The sequence below is a fragment of the Bombyx mandarina genome, chromosome 01 (assembly GCF_030267445.1).
Source record: "Bombyx mandarina strain Sakado chromosome 01, ASM3026744v2".
Lineage (NCBI taxonomy): Eukaryota > Metazoa > Arthropoda > Insecta > Lepidoptera > Bombycidae > Bombyx > Bombyx mandarina.
Window position 1 is genome coordinate 16,931 of NC_143208.1, and position 24,541 is coordinate 41,471.

The 24,541-nt window shown below is 44.7% G+C and overlaps 1 protein-coding gene across 6 annotated transcripts; it reads left to right on the top strand.

Annotated features, from left to right (window-relative positions):
- Positions 1-1,769: 1,769 nt before the first annotated feature.
- On the top strand, positions 1,770-23,788 carry Ae2 (anion exchange protein Ae2). 6 transcript variants are annotated; one of them, XM_028179566.2, is made up of 18 exons: positions 1,770-1,973; positions 6,976-7,105; positions 7,177-7,244; positions 7,818-7,930; positions 13,312-13,465; positions 13,540-13,641; positions 13,718-13,950; positions 14,066-14,222; positions 15,691-15,783; positions 16,464-17,145; positions 17,222-17,403; positions 17,820-18,049; positions 18,140-18,312; positions 18,462-18,613; positions 18,696-18,943; positions 19,232-19,655; positions 21,188-21,358; positions 21,446-23,788. In XM_028179566.2, the coding sequence occupies exons 1-18, from the start codon at positions 1,926-1,928 to the stop codon at positions 21,518-21,520; spliced, it is 3,435 nt and encodes a 1,144-aa protein (XP_028035367.2). In that variant the 5' UTR covers positions 1,770-1,925; the 3' UTR covers positions 21,521-23,788. The 6 variants fall into 6 exon arrangements, with proteins under 6 accessions (XP_028035367.2, XP_028035359.2, XP_089595651.1 ...); XM_028179558.2 differs by having other exon boundaries at positions 1,771-1,973; positions 6,973-7,105; XM_028179574.2 differs by lacking the exon at positions 1,770-1,973 and adding an exon at positions 4,969-5,252 and having other exon boundaries at positions 6,973-7,105.
- The last annotated feature ends 753 nt before the right edge of the window (positions 23,789-24,541 follow it).

The following is a 24,541-nucleotide window of genomic DNA, read 5'->3' on the forward strand; positions in this document are numbered from 1 at the left end:
CTGGTTAGTTCCAGGACGGTTCGAAACGCGGAAACCGAGAAGGCTGATAGCCGAACGCTCCGATAAGCCGCGCGATACCGATAACGTAATATCTTCGGGCCGCACTCCGCCGCGGATTATCGACACCTACCGATAACATTACCATTACGTTTACGTTTCCTCTACTCTGTTCTGGTATGATTTTTGCCGAATATGTAATTATTGAATCGCAACCGCGTCTAGGAGTGAGACCGGGAGCGTCCCGCACTGCAAGGCGGTCGCACCGAGATGTCCGGCGACGCTCGACCGTACAACCGGCCACCGGTCATGTGATCCTCCTGCGGCCGAACACCTCACCCGGGATTAAGATAATGACGTTGTCCGGCACCTGTCAGCGCCGACATTGTGTGTTCAGATAACGCTAACTCCACGCAAATATAATATTATCATAATATTTATCGTTTTATGTTTACAGAAGTTACGAGATGTTTTCCGTTGTCGATGACGCCCGATGAGCGCGCTGCTCGCTAGTGCCACCGCGCCCTCTGCCGGGGCCGAGCGAGCGCCCTACATTGTATGCCAATCTAGTTGCTGGAGCGAGTGGCAGTAGGGCGCGCCGTGAGCCCGCATGGGTAGCTGTAGAGCAGCCCTAGCACGTGGAACGAAGGGCGAGTACCGCTTAGTAACAGCTAAGGATAATTAATTGTTTTAATGCGTTTAATGGGATTTCTGGATCATCCAGAATACCTTTTACTAATACCTAGTTAATATGCGATCCCTAGCAATCGGAGTGATCTAGCCACTAGTGTAGTAGTGTCTGCTCACACCGTTTGGAAGTATAACAGCGTTACAGCAGGCCGCAGAGTGTGGTATCGGTACAGAGTTGCCGCGCCGAGGCCGAGCTTATCAATAAAACAATTCAATTAGACGAACATATGAAATTCAAAAAAATGTTTTATCACAAGCGTTCTCGGTGGCCTAGAGTACCTACAAGCCGCCCGGCACTCCGGAGGACTCGCGACACGACGGTGCGGTCCTGGGTCTCGTGTCTCGTGCACAAGGGGTTTACGTAGCTTATCGACTAGCTACCACCATCGGGTCTTCGAGCCCCGGACGGCGATGGAATACTCACTAAGCATCGTATGTTCAGTTTCTTCTCCGACCAACGGCTTCTTCAAGCTATTCCACTTCCCTGTCGTTATGTAATAGTTCAAAAATTGTCTTAAATAGATAGGTATGTCTATTTGGAATAGTTGTCCCAATCCATACCCACTAATAGGTATTACAAATCCAAAACTACAAGCATATTTGTTTGTTTTCTTTTTCCCACTCTTATTATAGGTATTATAGCAACTCCACGGATCGTTATGAGATTTTAGATACACGTTGTTGTGTGTCAGGGGTGCAGAAAAGGGCACAAGGATGTTCCAACAGAAACAAAAGATTTTTTTCCGAGGGATACCTGTTGTTTTGTACATTAAAGAGAGCAAAGACGCGTGTACAACCTAGTGTCCAATAAAGCTCCCAGCCGGCATGGAGGGACTTTCGTACTCTTGTGTATCATCATCATGTACCGCTTGTCCCATTGGGGGTCTGAGGATTAGTTTGGGTTGATTCCTCCATTAACAGTGACCGCTATCCTCTATGTGCCTTAGTCATTTTCCACCCACCGGTGGCCGTGTAATGCTCGTCGGTCAAAAATCAAATGTGGAATCGGGATAGAGACAGAAATACAGCAATATAAACGCAGCTGTCATGTGACACTCTCATTTTAGGAATTAAACAGGAGAGCGAGGAAGAGAGCAGAAGTACGTTCGTCGTAGAATCTGACGAGGACGAGCCGAGTGGCGGATGAGCTGGGCAGCGCGTAGTGAGCCGTGCAGCGAGGCCGCGCTGAGCCGCGCGCGCACAGTCGACCGCGCGCACGCCGCGTGTCAGCACGCGCCATGAGCTCCGGGAAAAGAAAACTCTCGTTCCTCGGCTTCGCTCCGCAGGTCAGTACACGCATTGCCTCGCTCGCCATGTCTCTACTCTTACAGTTGTATTTCAATTAATTCTTATTTATATTTAAATCATTATTTATTTTAAACATTCGAGTTCGCTTATTATTCTCGTTCGATGATCGCAGAAACAAAACCACAAATTGATTTTGTTGCAATAGTTTATTAGCGAGCACTCCGTCCATATAAAAGCGACACGAGACCCATACAACATAGTCAAACAATACGCAGCTGTAACATTACGGTTTGTTTTATGAATGGCAACATCGAACGAGCACACATTAATTAGGTCTCACAAGTTTACAACAATTTAATGATATTGGCGGCGCACGCACACACGCCCGCCTCGCTATTGCGACGCCGTGTGTGGACACGAACGGTTTTAGGATATTTAAAATGTGTGCCCTGCGAAATTTATAAAATGCGAAATGAATGCTATTATGTAAAGTGTGAGGGCGGCGTTCGCACGACGTGGACGTGCCAATTGGAACAAGTTCAATTCCAGATAATATTGTTTTCCTGGTTGTTGCTCGCTACTCTCTCACTCAACTATGAGTATACACATTGTCACATTGACAGGAGTGACGCAGGAGGCGTAGAGGGTGCCCGCTGCTACGAGTTCGCTACGAACGCGTAGCGCTACGGAACGCTACGTCCGCACCCTTCCTTCGTCTCCTGCTCACGCGACTGTCCTTGTATTTTGAGTTGAAAGCGGGTAGCGTTCGACAGATGTTGTCCGCATGTCACATTGTGAGGGCCACCGCTCTCGCAATATCAAGGTGATGGAATGAAGACACGTCTGAGTACTGGTGCTTCAGTTCTAGTTCGGTGAGCTATCATTTACAAGCCCACCGTCGCTTTCAGGCGAGCTCTCAGTCCAACGGGTGTTCAATTTGCTACTACAATTGCTATTCGTTATGTAACCGTGAAAAATGAAAATCAGATTAAGTATTAGGTACGCGAGCGATAGGGCCGAGATAAGTGTTACACGGCGATAGCAGATAGCGCCTCGACGTTACTTTTATAAAACAAGCTCTGAAGTGAAAACTATCAAGAGAACCATAGGCATTGACTAATCTTATCTGAGTTCGGGGCGCGGGCATTGAAGGCACACTTCCGATGTATCGTAACTACCGAGTCACGTTGTTTACGCCAATTGTTTATCAGATCGCGAGCTGTCGGATAAGATACAACTACATACACACACACACACACACACACACACACACACACACACACACACACACACACACACACACACACACACACACACACACACACACACACACACACACACACACACACACACACACACACACACACACGCATACACATAAACGCGGATAGATACTACATATATGTATATGCAGATCGTTCAGAGCAGCACTTGGTCTGCACGGGAGCAGATTGTATGTACAATAAATAAAGAAGATCTTACTGTTACTCTATATGATAATCGTAAGATGAACCGTCGTTCGTCACAAGTCATACATCAATAAACAACACAATATTGGCGCCAGCTACTTATCGCTCCGTCGATGAAGTCGAGTCGAGTTCTGACGTTCATCAGCGCATGACGAGGGTCAGCTCTCTGTCAGGGTGTCAGCTCTAGGCGGCATGCTCGTGCGGACACGCACACAGCGGTCGTGCACTGTTGTGTTGTGTTGTGCTATTTATTGTTGTTTTATGTTTTTAAAGTATTTTATCTTTTTTTAAATTGATGTCGTATCGCATCCTATCGCATCGTCATTGTATGATTAAATTGTTCAAAGCTGATAATTCAGTAAAATGAAAAAGTAGTTTATTTTATTACTAGTTTTTTATTGAGAATCATGGTCCGTCCTCGATGCTCTCATCTGCAGCACCAGGCGTACACCGCTCTTCGATCTGGAATCAATTACAAACTGTAAGCCGTAGCAGTTCGAGGCGCCCGGGTCGTATGCACAATCGTAATAAAATATATTATCTGATGTGAGAACAATCCCGATAGACGTTGAACAGAGATCAGAGTTAGTGTAATGTGACGTCACGATGGGAAGTCTGACATGCGCTATGTGCTTACGCCGTACCGCTTCGCCTCGCCTCGCCTCGCCTCGCCTAACTTTACAACCTCATTGTCTTCCACAGAGTACTCATTTTTATGTGAACTACATAGGTTGTAGAATCTGTTTTAAATGCACACGCGTCGCTCTCACCGCCCTGTCAATAAGTGGTGCGAAGCGTTGTGCGTACTGCATGTGTGTCCGGCGAGGCAGCCGGTGCAGTCTGCCGGAGACGAAGGTCGCGCCGCACCCGCTCACCTCGAGCTGCTGTTCGCAATGGGCCACGAGACCACCAGAATCATCCGGACCCTCTGAAGCGGTCAACTAACTTTTCAGTTGTTGGTCATCCCTATTTTTAAAACGCACAGCTTACAAGCAACTGCGTAGATAAAGATTTACAAACAGTAACATAAATAGGGCTCGGGCTTGCAACGTCTACGGTTGCAGGCTAACTATATGTACTGAGAGCGGATCGAGTTGACCCCAGGACGTGACTATGGCGACGGTTCTGCGTGGACGTGGGCCGGACCAGCGGCGTGCATAGCGGCGGCCACGAGAAGGGAGGTGCTGTCGTATCGCTGACCCGAAGTAGCGCCCTGACGCTCTCTGCGTCCTGAACATTTAAAAAGTTCACGTAACACTGTGCTCCGACGGCACATCTAAGGAAAGTGAGAATGAAGATGTTGAAGGCGGAGCACGCAGGCGCGGGCCGCACTTCTATACAAGAGATGCTCGCCGATGACGTGTACGAACTAACAGCTTTTTTACATAAAACGCCGATATACTCATATACTCATACACGTATAGATAGAGTTTATAAATAGTATAATATAACAATTAGGTGTACTATGCTTTCTAATCTAAATCTGCCATTGAATATGATTTGTGACAATTTAGTCAAATAATGATTTGATAGCATAGTTAGCTTACGTAAATATGTTACGTAAATAGACGTGTTGGAATGAAGGTAAATTAGGATTGAGTAGTATTGGATCGAAGTTAGCGGTTGAGAGCGGCAGTGAGCGTGCGGGGTGCACGGTATCGACCCCGCGACCCTGACCTTGTGCGGCGACCGTGGCCGGGTGCAACGCCGCGCCGTCTCCGCGCCACCAGTACAGTGGAGAGCAGCGCGCGAGTCGTCCGCCCACGTTCATGCTCATACGTGCTCATCTCCTCTCTGCCATATGACAATGTTTCAACTAATAACAATTCGTGCTATTATTTAATGACGGTACGAACCGCTTCGCACTTATTCTTTTTATATTAGGCGGAGCGAAATGAACGAAATTAATTAATATTGCTCTTTATTGTAACGTATTGAAAGAGTCTGTAACGGAGAGTAGTTGCGTGGAGCCTCGATGCCGCGTGTAATGGCGACGCGCTAGTAGTACCGCAGTAGGATCGCAGTAGGATCGCAGTAGGATCGCAGTAGGACCTCAGTAGGACCGCAGTAGGACCGCTGCGATGGTTCGCGCGGACCTTGTTTGTGATCTATCTACATGACGGCACGAGCTCTGTGCTGTGCCATTGTTATGATATGTTTGTAAAACCTTGTTCCGTGATACTGGTCGTTCCATGCATTCAATATTGTTTACATGAAGTCGAATGCAATCTTTTTTTGAGCCTCGAGCATCGAGTATACCTATGTCCTTTACCTACCGGAGTCTGCGTCCTACGAGATCGTACCCGCAGACCGAGCCAGCCGACAGCTGTAACGCTCCTGCTACCCGGGACGTCAGGGCGAGGAGGCACTGAGTGTCAGTCGACACACTCCGCTTACGTGTACTGATCATAATGAATGTGAAGCTCGGACGAGGAAGCTGCTAAAGTAGTCCGCTTTACGCACTATTGCAGGGGACAGACGCGGCACATTCATTTATTTCAGGGCCACGCTACAATAGAGCCAGACATGATGGAGCGCTCGTAACACCAACACTCATTGGAACTGTAAAACAAACAAGTTATAACGTAATCACATGTGAGGATTCAAATACGTGGAGTACGTACCTACTGTGTGAATATGAAATAATTTATTGAGAAGCGTGAACATGAACTGACAATTAAAATAAAAACACGTACAACGACACGACTCGCTACCTACTGAAACCACATACAATACAAGTCTGAAATTGCGCGATGAAATAAAATTCTACAAATATCTGTGTACTTCAAGTACATAAATAAATACATATAAATCGTTTATTTATCACTAATGAGAAAGTGTAGAAATCCATATAATATCTTTAGGGAATTCTCTACATTAATTGTTATCCACAAAGCGCTTCGTGTGGGCACACCTCACCTTTATATAAATATAATATGATATATAAGTTTAGTTAAATCATTAACGCTGGTGATGTTAGTTATTTGAAGCTATGTTCAGTGTCTGCTCGTGAAGAACACATGACGTCACAGCGGCAAACTTGACAAGTTTGTGTTGAGCCATGCAGCAAGCGCGGCAGGTTAGCCGTGCTGCCGTCGCCAGTTATAGTTCTTGGTCTGTTCTTAAATAAGAGGCAGTCTAAGGTCCGTTCCGACACGGAACATCAGCGCCACCCTCCAAACGGCTACTGTACGGCATTCCTTCGAATGATGAAATTAAATTAAGTGCCTCATATCGCTAAATGATCATAATCCCCGACGTATGCGGTCTGTTGGTCTACAGCGCTCTGCACAACAGATGCGTCGTCGGACTGTAGCTGCGTAGTCCGAGGGTTGTACCCACACAAAGCTCTAACCCACGTCTTATAGCACTTTCTACTTCCCAACCTATGGATAGAGGGCAGGCTACGCCTTCGTAGTGTAGCAAATAGTTACATCTTCTTTGTACAGGAGCTGTGTTGGAATCAAGGTCAAATTGATCTATTTGGGTTGTTTGGCACTGTCGTTGCGGTGTGCTCGAGCTGCAGTAGTGACTGTTGTGACGTAACGTAACGTAACGTAACTTGCAGCAGGCCGCAGGCGATGACGAGGTGCAACTGGACGAGGAGATGGACCGCGTGGTGTGGGGCGAGGGGCAGGGCCCACCGCCCAGCGACGCCACGCCGCGCAGGGATCTCGCCGCCCCGCCACCCTACGCAACAGGTACCTTCTTATTCCCCCCTTTTGCTCAATATCCTCGTATCTAATCTCTAATTCTCATGTTCTCTGTACAGATGCAGATACTTCCCGGACTGGACCCGAGCAACTCGAACCTGCGACGGATCCCCACCTGAATCAGACGGTACACTCTACTCCATCTCATCTACCCCATATAGGACAGAATAGGAGCGACTTCTTTTCATTTAGTATTAAAATTGGTAGCCGTAGAAAACTTTTCATCGTTATAAATAATGTTATATAAATGAACTATCTTCCACGACGCATCCCGACCCGCTTCTCCACTGTCTCCGTGACTCCGGGATGAGGGTGTGATACTGCCTGGACCGATCCGTCACAACCTCATCGTTCCATACACTAAGTACGTAACAAATCACATCTGCGGAGTCGGTATGCTTCTGACGATGGGTAATATTGACGAGCATTCCTCCCTGAGCCTGTTCAGCAGCGCCAGGCACCGCTCTGCGCCATCAATATTACATAATAATTTACCGTTGTGAGTACGAGACGGTACAATGTGCGAACAAGAAGTCTCCAAGGTCGTCAGTGTGTCACTCTCTTGTGCCACTCTACAGCACTTCCGCAGACCTACTACAACCCTTGCTCGCATCTGCAGTAGATGAGTCCGTCCAGTGTAGGTGACACTGTAGACACTAGACTGACAACTACTGCATATAATTTCGTGGACCTTGTGCAGACGTCAGCGGCGGAGGAGCGACGCGTGCAATTCGACGGAGGGAGCCCGGCGCCGCGCGCCGACGCCCCGGCCGTCTCGCTTGCCGACGCCGACCGTCGCGCCGAGAGGAATGCGTGAGTACCCGCATTTTGCTGATTATCAATAAAGAAATGCAGACTACTTCGGAGTCTGTCTGAGGAGTAGCGATAATATGTTTAAGGAGCTCTCGTAATTTGATAAGCAGCGATCGGGAAGGTTGAATGGCATTTTGAAGCCGAAGTGTCGTGACCGCCAGGCGCGGCCGCGCGTGTAGTGGTGGTGTGGGGAGCGCGAAACGTAGCAACTAGGCAGCGGAAGCGAGACTAGAGCGGGTGTCGACCGTCGCTTCAGACGAAAATAGTGTCCGAGTGACATTGGCAGTGCGCACGGCCGCCACGCGCCCGTGACGTAGGTACTGCCGAGCCGCGTCTCCTCCGCACCACGCGCGTCCGGGCCCTCGCTCACTCACACGAACGCGATCTCTTTTTTCTCGGATCTTTTAGTTGTCACGTCACATTTATGTATCTTATAGTATAAAAATATATGACATCGTATTCCTTCCTGATCTGTACAAGGTTGGCGGTTTTGGTATCTTAAATCGCTTGAATAGCCAGGTATATGATATACTAAATTCACTATTACTGAAGACGCATATTTACCTCTTGCCATAATTGCTTATAAAGTTATATATAGATAGACGATAAATATATTTATGTTTTCATTGTATTTCAGTAGAGTATATAGAGTACAATTAACAATACTCTAAACACGAGCTTTGTAATTGATTGAAGAATGTTAAAGCCCCATAGACGTATAGGCATACAACCCCATTATACTCGTAATAGAAGTGATAATGTGCAAATTTTTTTTCTTGTTTATGTGCGTGGAGGAGCTCACAGCCCACCTGGTGTGAAGTGGTTACTGGAGCCCATAGACATCTACGACGCAAATGCGCCACCCACCTTGAGATATAAGTTCTAAGATCTCAAGTATAGTTACGACGGCTGCCCCACCCTTCAAACTGAAACGCATTACTGCTTCACGGTAGAAATAGGCAGGGTGGTGGTACCTACCCGCGCGGACTCACAAAAGGTCCTACTTCCAGTAAGTTAAGTAGTAATACATAGTTATCGGGAAATTATCAAGAAGGGATCGGCACAACGGGCTCTTTACAAATGTTCTCGGGGCGCTGCACGCGAATGCTACATGTCCATCCATATCATTATTGTTTATATTTTTATAGAAGTGGCTGTTTTTCAATTGACATTAATAGGTAATCCGCAACGCTGCACCGATAGACAACAGTGTTCTAATAACAAAGTGTTGATGACGTATTCTCGTTGCGTTGCTTGGTCTGCCGCCTCCGCCGCGTTACAGGAGCTAGCTGAGACGTCTCAACAGTTTGTAGGGGTGGGCATAGAATCAACGGAGCCGATCATGATCACGATCAAAGTCAGTCAGTCAACTAGTCAGTCGTCCGCGACGATGTCGAGTCCGTTGTGACCAACGGATTAGAATCTAGACACAGAAAATAGTCGTAGAACGAATATCTAAAATACTTAGACGTGTGTCAAAAGGAATCATCACTAAATAAGCTCATCAATATCCATATTGATGATGAAACGATAAAATTCGCTAAGACTGCAAATTGAACAAAATAAAATAGAGCGAAGGTAAACTTGGTTTATTCATTTTGTACATTAAGATACATTTTATTACACATCGGATAAGAAATAAATAAAAACTAAATGCTATTTATGATACTTCATGGAAATTCTTGGGAGTGATTATGCCGCTGATGTGGAAGATGGATTCAGAGAAGTAAATCGATGGCTTCAGAGAAACATTGATACTGTAATCTTACTTCTTAAGATGTACATAAATGAATAGAAAAGCAACAATGTAGTTGTATCCATATTAAAAGGGAGTTTAGGGAGAAGTGTTGAGTTCAGTACGCAAATGGAAGCGCTTTCTGGAGGGGTTCATAAAATTACGCACATCATGAGACATTATTCAAGCATGTACACGGACGTATGTACATACATATAACTATCTATTAGCATGCTCATGTTTACATTATTATATATCCATAATATATATTTATAATTTTTTTTCTTGATCACGCGAGCGAAGCCTTGTTTAACAGTTATACTAGGGGTGGTCAATAAAATGATAAACATGATCTTTTATTAAATGTTTTTTTTGTTTTTAGACGTAGTCACTTTTAGGTATAAACAATTTGTATATCTTACTCCTAAAATAAAATTTCCATCGTAGTCATCGCAAATCTGTTCTTGTGCGCGGGGACGTTATCTTGGTGAAACAAAACAACCTCAGCGAGCTTGCCGCGGCGTTGCTTGAGTATTTCCTCACGCAACTTTGTTATTTGTCCGGCGTACAAAGTGCCCATAATACAATGAATCCATGATTAAGGTATTCGTTCATTCCCAGTTTTTGGCTGTCTCAGAAAAAACAGCCCATCTTACCGGCGGATGGTCCGGTCTTAAAGGACAATGCCCATTTTCTTTGGGCGTTTGGGCCCCTAAAAAAGTTGTCGTCTCATGATGGTTTTAACTTAATTTGATAGTAAGAAATATCGTTTCATATTCAGGAAACGATTTTTATATTCTCACCCAGGTTTAAGAAAAATCTGTTTAATTAGTTACAGTGTTAAATAAGTTAATTGTGGTTAATGTTGCTAGAAATAAGCCCTTATGTATTTATTATTATTATGAGGATATAATAATAATAAAATGAAGGTGGTTTCTGAGAATGGACTTCATTGACCCTTCTTTCGGAAATGACAATCCGGAAGCCGCCAACGATATTGTTGTAGTTGTTTTTAAATTCGTCAATAGGCAGGCAAAGAGCGTAGCCTATACAGCCTAGTCTGTCGTAGTTTTGATTGCTTTTTGGGAGTTTTGACGTCAACTCGACGAATAGGGCATTGGCTGAGCGTGAGTTTCCGCAGACCTTTTATCTTGAAAAAAAAAACAGTCACTGCTATGTTAGCCACATTTTTATTCCAATACCTCAATAATCGTGAAGACCGATTATTGACGTTTAATACACAAAACAACATCCAATTTATATATCATACATCACAATTAACTATTAAAAAACAATAAAATAAAACTTCAAGTGACACTTCACTCGGGTTGCTGCCAAAACTCTCTGACCATAGATAACAAGAATAAGTAATGGTGGGCCACAGATATTTTTTTGAAATCATTAATGTCTAAAAATATTAAATAATTCATGGTTTTAAGTAATAATTATTATTACAATATATAAATATTGAATTGGACAAAAATAATCTAAAAAAGTTTCTAAATTATAACTACATATTACCATTTTTTTATTTGTTGTTCAAGTCACAGACAACTCTTTCGTTTGGCAGTATTTAGGTTTCCTACTAGATGATGATTTTTTTGATAACGCCATCTTGTTTGTCTTTAAAGCGGTTAGTTGCCCTCAATTAAGAAAAATAGTATTATTATTCGCCAATAGATGTAGGGTAGAGTTGATTATGGAAAACTCGAATAAAACAACATTTTCGGAAAATAAATCGTAGCTAGATCGATTTATCGCTCCCGAAATCCCCTGTACCAAATTTTATGAAAATCGTTGGAGCCGTTTCTGAGATTCAGATTATATATATACAAGAATTGCTCGTTTGAAGCGAATTTAAAAACTATGAATGGTGGAAGTACTCAGTTTTCGGATGTTATCAAATAAGTAATTTTTTTTTTTGTAAAACAATGCCAGGGTGAAAGAAATGTTGATACATTAACTAAACAACGTGAAAAAATAAAGCATAGTTTTTCAAGTACATATAGTTTTGACACAATGTTGGTCCACTTTTGGGCATTGTCCTTTGTTTGGAGTTGGAGATGATGGTCTCTTCCAAATCAAAGATTGTTTTTTCGTTTCCGGGTCATAATGGAGAAGCCAAGCTTCATCCATAGTCATTAATCGAGTACAGAATTCCGTCAAGATCTTGTTATAACAAACTCAAACAGTTTTGTGAAATTCTCAGATTCGTTTCTTTCGGTGCGTCAAAAAGCATTCCGGGCACCCAGCGCGCTGGCACTGCTTACGTACCGAAATGATTATGTATAGTAATATTATGGACCCCTGCTATAGGAATCTTCATTTCATTGTAATGAAACAAACAGTAACACGATGATCCGCCAAGACAATGTTTTCAACTTTTTGAATCATTTGTTCAGTAGCTACCGACGAATGACTTCTATTTAAAAAAAAAACAAAAAAGATAATGTACCTAATGCTTTATTATTAATATTATATCCAATGCTTGCCAGTAGTTATTTTCTTTCTAATGAATGTACGCATTATAACTATTTATTGAACACCCCTCGTTTGTATGTATATAAGGAGAATAGCACAAGTAACTGAGTCGTTTCCCGTGGGAATGAGGTGTTTTTGTGACAAAAGGTAGCCTGTGTCGCACTCCTGACTGAAAACTGTCACTTTAAAGAAAATAATGTCAAATAAGGACAAACAAACACACTTTCACATTTATAATATGAATGAAAAAGTATCGATTTATAATAATATATTTATAGATGTGTATTTTATATTTGCTATTTTTTCCTACGCTACGGGCCCAAGGGGCTATTCCACATACGCGCGGCCGGGCTTACATTAAATTGAGTTTTCCTAAATCTCATCATCGTATTTTAAATAATAGTATATTTATACAAAATAATGAACACGCGACACACACACGACACCGGCTTGTCCAATGCGAGCTCCACCGAGGGTCTAACTATAACGTGAACGTGGGCCGTACGCATGAATACAAACAATCGTCTTTTAAAGATTTCTATAATTTGATGCTGTATGAACCCATTAACTCAATAATATTATTAATGCGAGTAAGTAGCTATGTCTGTTATATTTTAACGTTGAAGCTAGTGGAAACTTTACGCCACGCCGAACACACGTCTCCCAGCACACGATACAACGATACGCGCGCGATACTCGCTAATAAAAATAACTTGGTGAACTGTAGATACATTCCATACTACTGCTATCGATAACTTATTTAATAAACAACAATTTATGTATCGATCCTTCATGAGCGAAATGAAATTGCCGGACATTGATGTTCTAGTGACTAATGTTACTAGGAAATGAAATTCTGTGACTTGTGACTTGCCGTAGTGGACAGAACAACATATTATGCTAACCAATTTAATTTTATAAATGCTTATTCAGAAAAAAAAACCTCGTCTCATTACGATGTCGAATGTGATAAATGAATCGATGGAGTGAAATTAACAACGAGTAATGTCAGAGGAGGTTATTTATTTTAAGACTGACGATTGATTGAAACGTGTCGCACAGACGCAAGGCTGGGCGCTACGTTTCTTCTCTGTCTCTGATGTCCTCTTCAGAAACAGAAAATTATAGTTAGAGATTTGTATGATGAGGCGACGGTTGGTTTCAGACGACACGGACACAAGTCGCGGAAGTACTCGTTGCAAGAGGGCGGGGAGCGAACTGCTTCTGACGATGAAGGCCTTGACGAATCGCAGAGAGACCAGCTTAGTCACCGCACCGATGATCCGCGCGCTCTTCGTCGTCACAAGATACAACCCAAGGTACCTCGTCCCTCCTCTCCTCCGAGACTCTCTGCATCTACGTGCCATCTGATCTTTGTAATATTGTCAAGCAGACATCAACGGTCCACGTCGGCCGTAAGGATGGCGGTGACAAGGTCCAGAACATTCTTCCTGATGCGACATATAAGAAAATGTACGACCACAGTCCGCACGCGGTGAGTGACGCAGAGCTGCAGATACGGACGCGTCAGGCTGTCCGGGGCGCCGGTGATGCGATGTGTGACGTTGCAGGTGTTCGTGCAACTGGACGAGCTGCTGGCGACGGAGGACGGCGAAGCGGAGTGGAAGGAGACGGCGCGCTGGATCAAGTACGAGGAGGACGTGGAGGAGGGCTCGGCGCGCTGGGGGCGGCCCCACGTCGCGTCGCTCTCATTCCACTCGCTGCTGAACCTGCGCCGCTGTCTAGAGACCGGCGTCGTGCTGCTAGACCTTGACGAGAAGGACTTGCCCGGCGTCGCCTACAGGTACTTTTATAAACAAAAATAAAATCTTGACCCAATCGGACATACGACCTAAGACATCTATCTTTATATGGATATATGTATATGTGTTAACGGAGGGTATGGTGCTGTGACGCAGGGTGGTGGAGAGTATGGTGACGGAAGGCCTGATCGAGGAGGACGACAAGCCCGTCGTGATGCGTTCTTTGCTGTTGCGGCACCGGCATGTCCACGACGACCGCGGGTTTCGCTTTTCCATCAGTAGCAAGAAGCCCGCATCCTACAGCAGTCTCCAGGTACTGATCTCAGGGCCTGTCGCAGCTCCACGAGTGCATGGCGTCGACTGGCAGCGAGCGCGCCGGTCGCGGCTGGCTTGATGCCTGACGTGCAAGCGATATGTTGAGGCGCACACTAAACAAGCTAATACAAAAACTAAACCTTTGAACTTTGCTCTCCGTGACGGTCAACACACTAATACGCGTACAGTAGAAGGCGGATGTTGTATTCTCATGTATAAAAACACATTATGTACGGGAGCAAACTTGAATTGTCGACCTTGAATACGGTTAAAGTAAAGTTAGCGCAGTAATGAGCAGCCAGCCACCGACGCCCTCCGCTGCGGTGCACGCGCGCAGCCTCTGTGAGTGTGAGACTGTATTGTAGCCGGGGCCGGTGGTCGGCGCCGCACGTCCATCACGCGCGTCTGTTGCGCGACTCCGTAATGCACATGTTTCTGATGTACCTATTCACCTAATGACCTAGGTCATTGAACCTGGCCCTCGGAGTCCGCCGGTACGGACTAAATGCTACGGAATGTGATAATAAAATACTATTTGTTTGTTTGTTCGTTTTGTAGGTGGTCGCGTGTCCATTATCTAATTAGTTTAAAAACTTAAAGTAAAGGCAGCGACTCCTGCCGCGCCCCTGCGATCTACTTCTCCCATGATACAGGATAGGCTGTACGGATAGTATACGCGATGGGAACATGTGAATGTATTTAAATAAGAAATATTTTTGAAGAAGCCGGGCATCGATGTCTGAAACTTCTTGACAATCGTGCTGGCGTTAATCGTACGAGTTCTCTTCCACATTTTTCATCATAATACGATTCAGTATTACCTACTAGAGAAGGCAGAATCAATACGGCACACCTGTGCCTAAGTAGCTATGGAAGTACTGGACGGATAAACAAACAGCAACAGTAAATAAATTAAATGTTTGAACTTTTACTTTTAATTGCAATTATATTTTATACTCGTAATTAAAAAGTAGTAATTATTAATAATTAAATAATATATAAAAATATTAATAAATACTAAGTAATAAATTATGTTAGTAAACATAAACTAGTATAAACTTATATTTTTTTAAATAAATATAATAATATAAAAGTAAAAGAAGAACTAAATGTAGCCCCAGCCACTGATTATAGAAATGACCAATATTATGTTGCACATGACACCCCCCCCCCAACCCCCTCGCCCCGTCATCTCATTCTGCAATATGTAGTAGAATCAAATGGGTCAGCACCTTGTAACCAACTGTCAAATCTGGTGAAGTCACCGCCAGCACGCAACATGAACGCGCTGAAGCTTTCTGAAGAAAACCTTTGTTTCGAAAGTAACTTCTTAATTTACTATGACTTCTCTGTTTCTGAAGAGTTATTCCGTTGACCGGGTTTCTTCTGTTGAAACATTGGAGCGTAGTGTATAAGGGATGCATGCAGGAGACGTGTGGTGTAGAGTCGCAGTGCGCACGTTGCAGTCGCTGTGGTTGGAAGAGAACGAGGCGCTGCGGTCGCGCTGCTCGGGCTGCTCCGCCCGCGCCGCCTGCCGCCGCCACAGCGTCGCCCTGCTCGTACGGACCTCGCCCCGCATGCTCCCCCTCACCTTAACCCTAGTACAAGAACTGCTCATGCTACTCGTACTACACTACTAACCTACTACATTGCATTTTCTCTATTAGACATCACATCGAAATCATCTGTAGTAGGTGATCGATGTATGTGTATTGGTATCTCATATTAGAGCCATCTGTAAATATCGTTCTTCATTAATGTACGTAGTATGTACTTTGTATTGTAGTAGTTTGATTAGCTTGGATCATTTGGTCACTCCGATGTCTCGAGAACGAGGGCCACCCGAATTCGATAGGTGAACATATTCGCTTTGCTCGCATCATCCCCGGTGACGTCACAGAGAAGTGAGACGGCCGCGAGGGGCTACTACACCACCTCCATACATCCGCGCGCGAGCCTCGACGCAAGACGTCTACTCGCGGCGTTTGCTCCAAACTTAAACCAGTATTCATTCCTCCAACAAGCACTTCGTAAACATTGTCTACTGCTTTCATTGTTTTCAAGATTTTTTATTGTGTACATTTGTTCTGACTTTATTTGAAAATGTTTAGAATAGAGAGCTCTGTGTGTGTGCATATGTGTGTGTGTGTGTATGATCATATACATAATACGAGTATGTACGTGTCGTTATCATATGTCGTAATATTGAAAAAGTCTGTAAGAGTTAGTTTGTACATAGAATCTATCGGAGCGTCGGCGGCGCAGCTCGCACGCGCGGCCCTCGGCGGCCGGGCTGGACCCGCGCGAGGTCGAGTACCTGGCGCACGCTTCCGAGTCGCAGGATGAGCTGCGCCGCACTCACAACGACTCGATCCTGAAGCGCATCCCGGACGACGCCGAGGCCACCACTGTACTGGTCGGCGCCGTCGGCTTCCTGGACCAGCCGACCATCGCCTTCGTGCGTCTCGCCGAGGGAATATACATGCCTTCGATAACCGAGGTGCCCGTCCCGGTCCGATTCATGTTCATTCTGTTGGGACCCGGTGGAGCTGATCTCGACTACCATGAGGTCGGTCGATCTATCTCGACGCTCATGTCGAACCCTGCGTTCCACTCGATCGCGTACAAGGCGGACGACCGTCGGGAGCTTCTCTCGGCTATCAACGAATTTCTCGACGACTCCATAGTGTTGCCGCCCGGAGACTGGGAGCGCCAAGCGCTGCTGCCGCTCGAGGAGCTGCGCGCTAAGAGTGAAATGATCCGGCGTCGCAAAATAAACGCCTTAGAGCGCAAGCGCATCGTCGCGGACGGGGACAAGCCCCCTTCAGACGAAAAGAAAGCGTTGCTCGCGGCCGAGGCAGGAGGGATGCCTCCCGAAGAACCCGACGATCCTCTCTCTAGAACGGGACGACTGTTTGGAGGTAAGCTCTGATAAAGGTGACCCCAACATAGCTCGTGCGGACCAAACCTAACCCGAAGTGTGCATTCTGTGTGCAGGTGTGATCCGGGACATGAAGAGGCGGTATCCCTTCTACGTGTCCGACTTTGTTGACGCGCTAAATGGTCAATGCGTCGCGGCCACCATCTTCATGTACTTCGCAGCGGTTTCCTCTGCTATTACTTTCGGGGGGCTGTTGGCAGAGAAGACATACGGCAAAATTGGTATCTCCGAAACTCTGGTAAGTTGTAAATTCGCGAAGTGAACGTTGGCTGCCAACTAGCAACAAACTTTATTTACGTTCTAAGCCGTTCCATTGGGAAAGATTAAGATATCGTACTTTTTGAAAGTATTATATTATTACTCATCTGATTTTCTACCGGCTTTTTTGTTTAGCTATTGACGAGTTTTATTGCTATTCTTGAATAATTTGAAAAACACTCATTTTCTTTTTCAAAATTTCAATTTATAAAAGAAAAGAAAAGAAAAATTTAAATCGTGAGGTATTAGTGATTATAGTCGAACATCGGTTATTCAGCGTACACTAATTAAGTGTAAAGATGTGACTACAATGAGTGCAAACTATACAAATATTGCTATTTGAATTTGGACAAGAGCAGCGATTATATGAGAAGTGCAGTCGAAGGTGACCTGCAGGTGTTCACGAGCGCTGGCGGCGTGCTGTTCGCGCTGGTGGCCGGCCAGCCTATGATGATAACCGGAGCGACGGGGCCGCTGCTGCTGCTCGACGAGTCGCTGGCCAACTTCTGTCACTCGTACGGGTTCGACTTCCTCGCGGCGCGCATGTACTGCGGCCTCTGGATGATAGTGATCGCGCTATGCGTCGCTTCCATCGAGGGCAGCGTCGCAGTTAAAAAGATTACCAGGTCCGTTTCCCTTCCATTGTTCATCCCGTCGTGACCAGATCACCAAAACGCAGCATCTATCTGTACATATGGACATATGCTATCGAACAGGTTCACTGAAGATATCTTCGCTTTCCTGATATCGTTGATCTTCATATCGGAACCCATCACGAGCACCATCGCCGTGTACCGCGCCAACCCGCTCGGTATCGACTACTGCCAGTTCCGAGAGGTGGCCCTCTCGAATTCCACAGTGCAGCCGCTTCTAAACTCTACTTTAGTCGGTAACCATATCACTGTCATTACCTATAGTACCTATTGTTAATATGTGTACAAAAACAAAACAAAGTTATAAAATGTTATGAATATGTATAGCTCATAATTACGATGCGAGTGAGCCGCAATGAGTGCATCCGATGCCTTGGTCGCGCAGGTAACTCTAGCGTGGTCGCCCCAGCGCCACCCGTCTCCAGACTGCCGCCGCAGCCCAACACGGCTCTCTTCTGCACCATGCTGACGCTGGCCACCTTCGTCTTGGCGTACTACCTCAGAATTTTTCGCAACGGCAAGTTCCTCGGTCGCAGCGTGAGTTACAGAACATAAACTTTATACGTACGCAGAGTCCGCTACTTCGAGGGTCCAAGTAACTGGTCGAGATGGTATTCAGGCTCGTCGAGCGCTGGGTGACTTCGGAGTGCCGATCGCGATCGTGCTGATGGTCGGCATCTCTTGCTTGGTGCCGGTGAAGACGGAGACCCTGGTGGTGCCGGCTGGTCTCAGCCCCACTGCTGTGCGCAGTTGGTTCGTGCCGCTCAATCCTGGACTGGAGACCATCCCGGCTTGGGCAGCTTTTGCTATGGCGCTGCCGGCGCTCATGGTTTACATCATCGTCTTCATGGAAACGCACATCGCCGAGTAAGTCTTTTTCTTTAAGTTTTGTTTCTCTAAATATGGCACACAAACACATTGCTCTAAGCCGGTTCAGAGTAGGAGCTGTATGTAGATTTGTTGTTTGTTTGTTTGTTTGTATATTGGTTCGTTCGAGCATCATGCAAAAACTACATTTTTAATTGACTTCATTCAATATTGGTACGTTTATACCTTTACTTGTAATCTTAGAAACCGTCATTTGTTTGATCTGGATACCAAGACGGAAGTCAGAGTTAGGGCGGATGACCGTTATGGAATGTCTCTGTGACGCAGGTTGATCATCGCGAAGCCGGAACGGAGGCTGAAGAAGGGTAGCGGGTTTCACATGGACATCGTGATAATGTCGTTTGTGAACGGGCTGTGCGGCATGTTCGGCGCGCCGTGGCAGTGCGTGGCCACGGTGCGGTCCGTGAGCCATGTGTCGGCGCTCACCATCATGTCTACGACGCACGCGCCGGGGGACAAGCCGCACATCGTGGAGGTGAAGGAGCAGCGGCTGACGGGCCTGCTCGTGGCGGTGATGGTCGGCATCTCGGTGCTCGCTTCGGGCTGGCTCTGTCTCGTGCCCATGGCGGTGCTCTTCGGCGTTTTCCTCTACATGGGGATCTCTGCGCTCGGCGGAATACAGTTCTGGGACCGTTGTATTCTACTTCTCAAGCCGGTCAAACACCATCCGCAACTTCCCTACGTTAGACGGGTGAGACATTCTATTTATTTATTCTATTACTCGTAATACAAAAACAATAAACAAAAAAATGATGCAACAAGCAACCCTGTTCAATAAGCACTTACCATAAATACTTAAGCAACAACTGCAAAAATGGGTTTATTGGTTCGATAAAACTCAATCATTAGTTCATAATCGGTATGGCATTTTTTTATTGTTATATTTTACAATAATAAATTCAAATATTATAAAAAAATGTAAAAACGAAAAAAAGCGAAGTTTTATGAAGTCGTCATGGCCTACCGGATAAGACGTCCGGTGCATTCGTGTTGAGCGATGCACCGGTGTTCGAATCCCAAACGGGTACCAATTTTTCTAATGAAATACGTACTCAACAAATGTTCACGATTGATTTCCACGCTGAAGGAATAACATCGTGTAATAAAAATCAAACCCGCAAAATTATAATTTACGTAATTACTGGTGTTAGGACCTCTAGTGAGTCCGCGCGGGTGGGTACCACCACCCTGCCTATTTCTGCCGTGAAGCAGTAATGCGTTTCGGTTTGAAGGGTGAGGCAGCCGTTGTAACTTACTTGAGACCTTAGAACTTATATCTCGGAGTGGGTGGCGCATTTGCGTTGTGGATGTCTATAGGCTCCAGTAACCACTTAACACCAGGTGGGCTGTGAGCTCGTCCACCCAACTACGCAATAAAAAAAAGAGCCTTTCGTGTATTCGAACATTATAACCCTTGTGTGCTGATTCACGACCTGTCTGTCCGTGTGTCACGATCTATGTACCTACATAATAATATATGTATTCGGAAGACATTGGCATAGTGATAAAACAAACCCTGCGTTTTTTAAGAAAAGTCTTTATATACTCGTACATATGTATTTATTTAATCCGGCTATTTGGCGGTGTACAATTTAAAAGCGAACGGCGGGCTTAGTTAAACCCGTGTGTGGACGCGTGCTTGGAGCGAACCTTGGAGGCCTTACTTTGCTAATTTGAAAATAACAGTTCAGTCTTTTGTTGTCAAAATAACGAGTTATAAGAGTGAGTATCGATCGTAAATTAAACAAATGCGAGATTGAATCGTTGCAGTGTTAGAAGTGAAAAATGAAGTAGCTTACTTACAACAAACAGCAATTTTAGGGGACGGCGCGGCGTTAATTAGCCACTTGAAGGAAATTGTATTCAGTAATAGCATTATTGTTAACACATGTTCTCGAGTCGTAGACATAAAACATAAATTAATAACCTAAACTATTTAGAAAATTAATAAACTAATTTATTTCTTGTATATTGTGATACGTAAACCTGAACGCGGTCCGTCTCCACGGTCCACCACCGAACGACATAACTAATGAATACAAGATATTGAATCCGCCATACGACAACATCTAACCAAACATCTCGAGAACAACTTAGAGTTTTATAGATATATCCATATTTTATGCATTTCAAACTGTCCACTGCTAGTCAAAAAACCTATTTGTATTAAGGCAAGAGAGAGTTCATAGTGGTCATGGAGAGATGAGGTGTGTGTGCGCGCAGGTGCCGACTCTGAAGATGCACATGTACACGCTGATCCAAGTGGGCGGCGTGGTGGTGCTGTACGCGGTGAAGTCGTCGCGGTTCTCGCTGGCGCTGCCCTTCTTCCTGGTGCTGATGGTGCCGCTGCGCATGTCGCTCGTCTACATCTTCACGCCGCTGCAGCTGCGCGCGGTAATATGCAACTTACTTTATGGGGTGGTTCGCCTCGCTCGATACAAATTGTAGCTATTTTTAATCGTTTCCGCTTCACATTGACAGTTGGACGGCGCCCAGAAAGATATTGACAAGGACGACGAGCCGGACTTCTACGAGGAAGCGCCGATACCGGGCTAGAGAACCCGCCTCCGCCGCCGTCGCCCTCACACTCGTTGATTGAACGATAGTAAATTTAACGTCAAAAAATGTATTGTTTGTTAGAGAATTCGCGCGACAGGCGCTCGGTGCCCTTGAACCTAAACATAGCTGCATTTGAGGACATTCACAAGAACGTCGCTAAGAACATCCTCGCCGTCTCTGGCGTGAAACATCAACTTGAATCCGCTCCTCGGCTTGTGTAGATACGGCCCCCAGTCCCCATCCATGACGTGCTGCCTCAACATCTCAGCGCAGACTACGAACTACCTTGCTTGACATCGTCAATGCGTAGTAAAGTTCTATATATAATAGAAAAAAACACTATATGGTTTAGTGCGATAAGTCTGGCAAGTTTGATAAGATAAGCCAAAGCTCAGCACTAAAGTCTGCAGACAGCGCGCACTACAGCAGCAGCCGTCTCACTCGCAAGCACGGAGCACGGTGCTATACGGCGCCGCACGACACGACACGACACGGCACGGCGCGACACGACACGGCACGGCACGGCGCGACACGACACGGCACGGAGTGACGAGCTCACTCGAAGACTTGCAGTGCTGTCGCTATCAACGCTTTATTTATAATGAATTAACTACTGTTTATGGATTATGACAGCCGTGTGTGACCTCACTATTGTTAGGCGATGGACCGATATAAATCCGCCTTAGGCCTAGTATAATTAACATTTTTATGTAGGTATGCGTATTATTGTTGAAGTTTTGCATTCTTATGTACTTAAAGTTTTAAATACAAGATTAATTCCACAAATATTTATAATCGTAGCTTATAAAGTCAATTATACATTTTGTACAGACATGTGACATATCCAGGCTCGTGATAATGTACATAAATTACTGACACAATTAAAATACGTAATTGAAATATTAGTAAGTAGGTATAGTAGTTCTTGAACTCGGCTTCCTCACAAATTGTTCCCTCACATCCGAACGAGCCGACCCTCCAATTCCGGGTTTTTGGTTCAGGCTCTTGATCTTATTCGTTACTCCGTCAACCAATATTGTCATTCTGGTCTTTGATAGGACGACACATTCGCATGTCAATGCGATTAATGATTTCTTTCTCCTCTATGCAAGAAGTACAGGTAGAGTTCAAAAAACTTCATCTTGCAGAGATCCTCTGCGGTACTGAATTGTCCATTGAATGTTTGATTTGACCTTATCGACTTCATTCTATAGATTATAATAATATATTTGTAGCTTAAGGATAGTGTTCCTAGCAAATAGTTAGAGTTGTTCAAAAGAATTCCATTTAAATCATGCAAACCCGACTTGCCATGTAAATGTACACTAAATGACTACTAACTACTACTACTACTACTACTACTACTACTACTACTACTACTACTACTGCTACTACTACTACTACTACTGCTACTGCTAGTACCGTATATCACTTTGTGATATAGTTTGTTATGATGATGAAAGCATTTTCTAAGAAAGCCGAGTTGTATTGAACGCACAGAGAAGCTTTAAGTTGGCTCAAAGTGATTAAAGGATACGGGAACCGAGCGTGCGACGCGCCGGGCGCCCCAGTTGGACGTCGAGTCGAGGGTAGCCAGGGCGCGTCCGTGACAGAGCTTCAATGGCTGTGATGCGTGGGTGCGCAGGGTTACGACAAAATATTTATTCAGATGTAGGCTTAATTATTGTAGGAGAATAAAACATTTCCAAATTTTACGTAGGTACCTTAGTAAGTAGATAGATAATATAGTAATCGTATTTATGATTAAAAACAGTTTTACGGCTAACAGATCCTTATGTTATTCATTTTATACTCCTAAGTTTTTTCCTTTAGATAGTTTACGATTTTTGTGGGCCACCGGGTAAAATAAGCAGGCATCTAAAACTGTCCTTAATCATGAGTACAACTCGTCAAAGCATAACAACAAAAAGACAACGACATGACTTTAGGTGCAAAACAAATTATTTTATCAATTTATATCAGGTCAATGTACACAAATTGATGTATTAATAACAAAATTACAGTTATAAATGCGTAACCTTTTGTATTATTATATAATAAGTATTATCAAGTAAAGGGTCGCATAGAAGCGGGTGGGCTCCACTAAGATCCATCGTGAATATGCGGCCCGAGTACTGTCACTCTGTTGTGTAGAACTTCGTTGTAAGCTTAAGTAGGTAGAAGAATCCACTCTACCATCCAATCTACGAGTATTAGTTAGTGTTGTTTTGTTGAAATTGTTATTGTTAATATATTGATTATAAATAGCCGGCTTGTTTTATTGAGTGGGCGGTCAGGGTGGCGCGCGAAGCAGAGCGACGCGACCTCCTCGACTCAGCCGCGCGCACCGGTACACTCCTCCACACAATCTCACCGCTGATCTTCCCTTCATTCACTCCAGTTATTCGGCCGTAGCATATGATTGCACTCATTAATTATCGCTTGAGAGAAAAATAACTAATATTTAAGAGTTGCTTGTTTATTTATTTTAGCTTTGTTAACACCTGAGCTGACGCGTTTCTATCGCCTTGTTCACATCAGCAAAAGGGTCCCATTTCATCGACCCTCTCTCGATATCAGCCCTTGCTTACCGAGGTAATATAGCGGACTATTAATGTCAAACTCTTAGGATTTCTTGACGATGGCCAACTAATCAATGAGCAAGAGTAGGGTTTCCGTCATGGTCGTTTATATCGATCTTATTACTACTTCACTCACTTTACGTCTGCCATGAAAGCAGTCAGCAGTTGTCGTCGACGGCTGCCGTTCTGACGCCATTAGCGCTCACCAACGTTCCACAAGTTCCTGTGTTTTTCACCGTGATTTTACCGTATTGGCAAATAAGCAGGCAAAAAAATAATCAAATGAAGTTGCCAAAACAATGCCGTTTTCTGTTCTACATTCCCTATTTTTTTGTTATGGTTCCGTAAACGTTACGTTCCGTTACGCTCTGACTTATTTTAAAACTTTATTAGCAAGGTAAAGCTTAAAGCAGTTACTAAGTAGGCAATGTGCTTA

Excerpts from the sequence above, each read along its gene's own strand:
- Ae2 (XM_028179558.2), top strand. The coding sequence starts at position 1,926 with ATGAGCTCCGGGAAAAGAAAACTCTCGTTCCTCGGCTTCGCTCCGCAG. Across the intron at positions 13,466-13,539 it reads GTCACAAGATACAACCCAAG|ACATCAACGGTCCACGTCGG; the intron begins GTACCTCGTCCC and ends ATTGTCAAGCAG. Across the intron at positions 13,642-13,717 it reads ACGACCACAGTCCGCACGCG|GTGTTCGTGCAACTGGACGA; the intron begins GTGAGTGACGCA and ends GTGACGTTGCAG.